This window comes from Asparagus officinalis, unplaced genomic scaffold (assembly GCF_001876935.1).
Source record: "Asparagus officinalis unplaced genomic scaffold, Aspof.V1 AsparagusV1_Un425, whole genome shotgun sequence".
NCBI lineage: Eukaryota > Viridiplantae > Streptophyta > Magnoliopsida > Asparagales > Asparagaceae > Asparagus > Asparagus officinalis.
Genome location: NW_017972690.1, coordinates 1 through 4,267, shown reverse-complemented (window position 1 = coordinate 4,267; position 4,267 = coordinate 1). Strand labels below are relative to the sequence as shown.

General features: G+C 35.8%; 1 protein-coding gene across 1 annotated transcript; it reads left to right on the top strand.

Moving 5' to 3' along the window:
• Positions 1–452: 452 nt before the first annotated feature.
• LOC109827772 (60S ribosomal protein L39-1-like) lies at positions 453–908 on the top strand. The gene is made up of 3 exons (XM_020394789.1): positions 453–481; positions 596–720; positions 813–908. The coding sequence occupies exons 1-3, from the start codon at positions 453–455 to the stop codon at positions 869–871; spliced, it is 213 nt and encodes a 70-aa protein (XP_020250378.1). The 3' UTR covers positions 872–908.
• Positions 909–4,267: the final 3,359 nt, after the last annotated feature.

Below are 4,267 nucleotides of genomic sequence, written 5' to 3'. Positions count from 1 at the left end.
TAAGTCTCCTTTAAGATTCCCGCTCGACCAAATCCTAACCGTCCAAAATCAAAAAAATCAAAAACCCAAAAACAAAAACCCTCGAGCCCTCTCCCCTTCCCTTTCTTCTTCCCCCCCGAAATTCCTCTCTCTGAAAATCTCAGCGGCACCCATCGCCATGCCTCAATCGCCGACCGAAACCATAAAAAACCGATACCTAGGGTTTCTAATCTGGCAGTCGATCGTCTCCATCTCCCTCTACCTCCTGATCCCAATCCCTCCCTTGTTCTCCCTCTCCCTCCTCCCCCTCTCTCTCCTCTCCTTCCTCCTCTTCTCCCTCTCCCTCCTCCTCCTCTCCCTCTCCCTCTCTCTCCTCTCCTCCCCCCACCCTCTCCCCTCCGCTTCCCTCCCTCTCCTCTCCTCCTTCCTCCTCAAATCCCTCCTCCGATCCCTCGTCGACGGTTTCTCCGGCGATGTTGGCACCGTCGAGGCTTGCCGGAGGGTTAGGAGGAGCTTGAGCTTGGTGGGGTTTTTGGGTTCCCGCCGCCTCCATCGTCTGACAACGAAAATGGTAGACCTCCCTCGATCTCACTTCTTCCCTAATTTCGCGAATTAGGGTTTCTCATCCTTTTTTGATTTCGCTGCAACCTTCGCACAAGTCGTTCGTGATCAAGAAGAAGTTGGCGAAGAAGATGAGGCAGAACAGGCCCATTCCACATTGGGTCCGTACGCGAATCAGGGTCTCAGGTCTCCATCGCTCGGCCTCTTATTTATTTATTTATTTATTTATTTTTTGGTGCAAGTTTTGATCGCTTGCTTCTGGTCTTTGATGTAATTTGTCAGGTACAACACGAAGCGCAGGCACTGGCGCTGCACCAAGCTGGGTTTTTGAGAGGGCGACTAGGTCATTTCCTTCTCTCAATCTAGCAAGATTTTTAAAAAAGAAAAAAGAAAAATGAAAGTAATTTCGAGATATCATGTCAGTTTCGTTTGGTAGAATGGATTTTTTTTAATTCCGAGACGATCTCGGATTTGTTGTCGATGTCTATTTTAAGGATGATTAAACGTTCTGTTGTTGGTGCTTTCATTTGATTTTGATTTCTACGGCAATGTTGCCAGTGGTTAAAAGCAATACTATTTCGCTAGGTTTCAAGTTTTAAGTGATCGAGGGAGGAAATGCATGTAAAATAATTGGGTTAAAAGCAACACTTTGGTTTCTTTCGTTATGATCCTAAAGCAATTAAATTCCTGAAATATGAGGAAATTCCTCTTGCACCTGAAGCTGCTTGTGTTGGACTTGAGACTTATGAATATTAGGATATAACAACTACGGTAGGCTTGTGCACGTTTTCCTTAACTATGAAAGAACTTTATTATCTTTTCTAGAGAAAAGGAATTTATTAGTTATAAAGGTGTAGTTGAAGTTTCTTCATCTTGTAAATTTTTATTCTATTTTAATCCAAATTCATTCCTATATATGGCTGCAATCAACTGTCAGAAGATTTTAGAAGAATCACTACACGTGAACTTTAAATGAACTATCAGTGTATATATCAAGCTAATATAATTCTTATCAGTTATTCATAAATGGGCTTTATATTACGACAAAATAACTCCATGTTTGAATTTTGTTAGGAGAAGTAGAAGAAAGTTGATGTTCCGATACCATGAAGTCTAAGCTGTTGAACTATAATTTTTGTTTCAACCTTATATTATTTTTTATTATTAATTATCATATGCAGCAAACTATTACTACAAAGTGACACCATAAATGAAATGAAGTCCAAAGATCTAATTAGGGTATCCTTTTTCTTAATTCTCCTAATTTTCTTCTCTTTAATAATGAATTTCATTTTTGTATTGGTAATTTCCCTTTGTTGAGTGCAGGTCCATTTCATCAATTGCAGTGGAAAATGTATCTTGCAATCAAGCCAATTTCTTTAGCGTAAGTCATTCTTCTTTCAACCTTTTTCATGTATACAAGTTTAAGTAAATAAGAAAAGTCTAATTATATTATTCAAAATGTGTTATGATCAAGTTGTTCATAAGTCACAAGTAACTTGCCACTTTTGACTTTGGTTTAGTGTTGGATAGGTTCTTTTTATGCATATTAATTAAGTGTTGGATGGAACTTGTTAGTTAGGTAATTGAGCTAGGCGGGATATAGAATGGAGTAGGCACTCGTTGAATGTCTTTTTTTTTTACTCTGTAGGGTTTATGTTGCTATGCTGATACGCAGCGGTATAAAAATATTTAGTATATTAGTTAGGGGTTGATATCGGCGTGGTGTGTTAGGAAATGAGCCTTAACCATTTGTTGTTCAGTTTTTCTATCTTTACATAAGAATATGTGTGTGCGTATAATACATAAGAATATGCCATGATACTCCCTCCGAAACATATAATACATAAGAATATATCATGATACTCTCTTATTGTTATACTTACATGTCATGCCATGTTGTTAATGTTTGATTTATATTTGTAGGCCTGGACTTCTAGACAAGGTGGAGCTGGTGATGAGGATGATGATGATCAGGAGGATTGATTTGTTTTTTACCTCTGAAAACAATGAGTGTGTGCTGTATAAACAATATTTATCATGGTGTGTGTTGTATAAACAATTTTAATTATCTTGGGATATTATTATTAAAATATATGTGTTATATATGCGTGAGAATGAATATTATATTGCTGATTGAACATGGTTTTAAATTTATTATATTATTGTATAGGTTTTTTTAATTTTTAAAATAATTTTTAAAAAAATATTAGAAATATTTAGCCATGGATTTTCCGTCGCTAAAAGTGTCTATAGCGACGGAAAATCCGTCGCTAATGTCCCTTTTAGCGACGGGAATAATTTTTTTCTTTTTTTTTAAAAAAATAGAACGACGGATTTTCTGTTGCTAATTTTCCGTCGCTAAATTTTAGCGACGGAAAATCCGTCGCTAAAAGCAATTTTAGCTACCCTCAATGTACTAACGGTATTTTGGCGACGGAATTTTATTTTTTCCGTCGCTAAAAGTTTTAGCGACGGATTTTTGACTTTTAGCGATGGATTTTTCCGTCGCTAAAAGTCATGTTTCTAGTAGTGATCCTAATCTGACTAGGAAAATAACCTTCAGTAATTTGGCAATAACTTTCACGTCCAACCTCGTAATGAGGTGATCTAAGACTTGTTGGAAATCTCTTGAAGATACCTACAACTTTTATCTTTATGGTTTTCCAAATTACAACTACATCTATGAGAAAAATACAAAATCTCTTCGCTAGTCATAAATTTTCAGATTTATACATCGAACATGAATTGTGCATTTGCTTTTATATATATATACATATATACATTGAATTGATCTGAAACCAATTCCTAGTATACTCAAATATCATAATATATTATTTATAAATATATAACATATTTATTATTATTTATCACAAAATATTCAAATTTTTGGGGTTTTACATTCTTCCCCCTTAAAAGAATTTCGTCCTCGAAATTCAGAAATCATACTTAAGAAAATAATAATACTAGAAAAGAACGTTGATGGTCTAATTTAACCCACAAACATAAATATCTCAGAATATTTACTCTTGATAAGCATATAGGGATATTTATATTTAACAATCCTGGATGACTATATTCCGACTCAACCCTTAATCGAATGGATCTAGTACGTCGGACGAAAAATCCAAACAAGGAACTCCCCATATATATACCATGTGTTTCAAAAGATTAAGAATTAAGCGGAAATATCCTTATTCTAGCGTTAAATCTAAATATAACCACACAAATAATTGCACACATAAATCAGTCCACTTCCTCAATAGATGCTGGAAGTCGCGCGACATAACATATTTGCGCTCCCGAAAATCATCTTCGATGTCTACACTTAACCATCTAAAATGTAAATACCCTCACTTAACAACTAACTAAATGGAATAAGTACATCGAGTGAAAAATCCAAACAAGGAACCCCTCATATATATACCATATATTCCAAGTACTTAGGAGATAGGTGGTAATACTCTCATTTTAGTGTTAAGTATAAACATCACCATACATGCAACCATAAGCCATAAACAAGTCATACAAAAATTTAATTTACTAGATCAAACAGGTGTGGGTAGTCGCGATGTATACCCTCCTCGCGCTCCCAAGAACCTCCTCAACTCCTTTCCAGTTTCGCTAAATTGCCACTAAGGAAAACATCTTGTTTCGAAATTTTTTGTCTTCCCTAGCAAGCATACAAACTTGGATTTCAATCATAGTCAGATCATTCTAAAGCTAA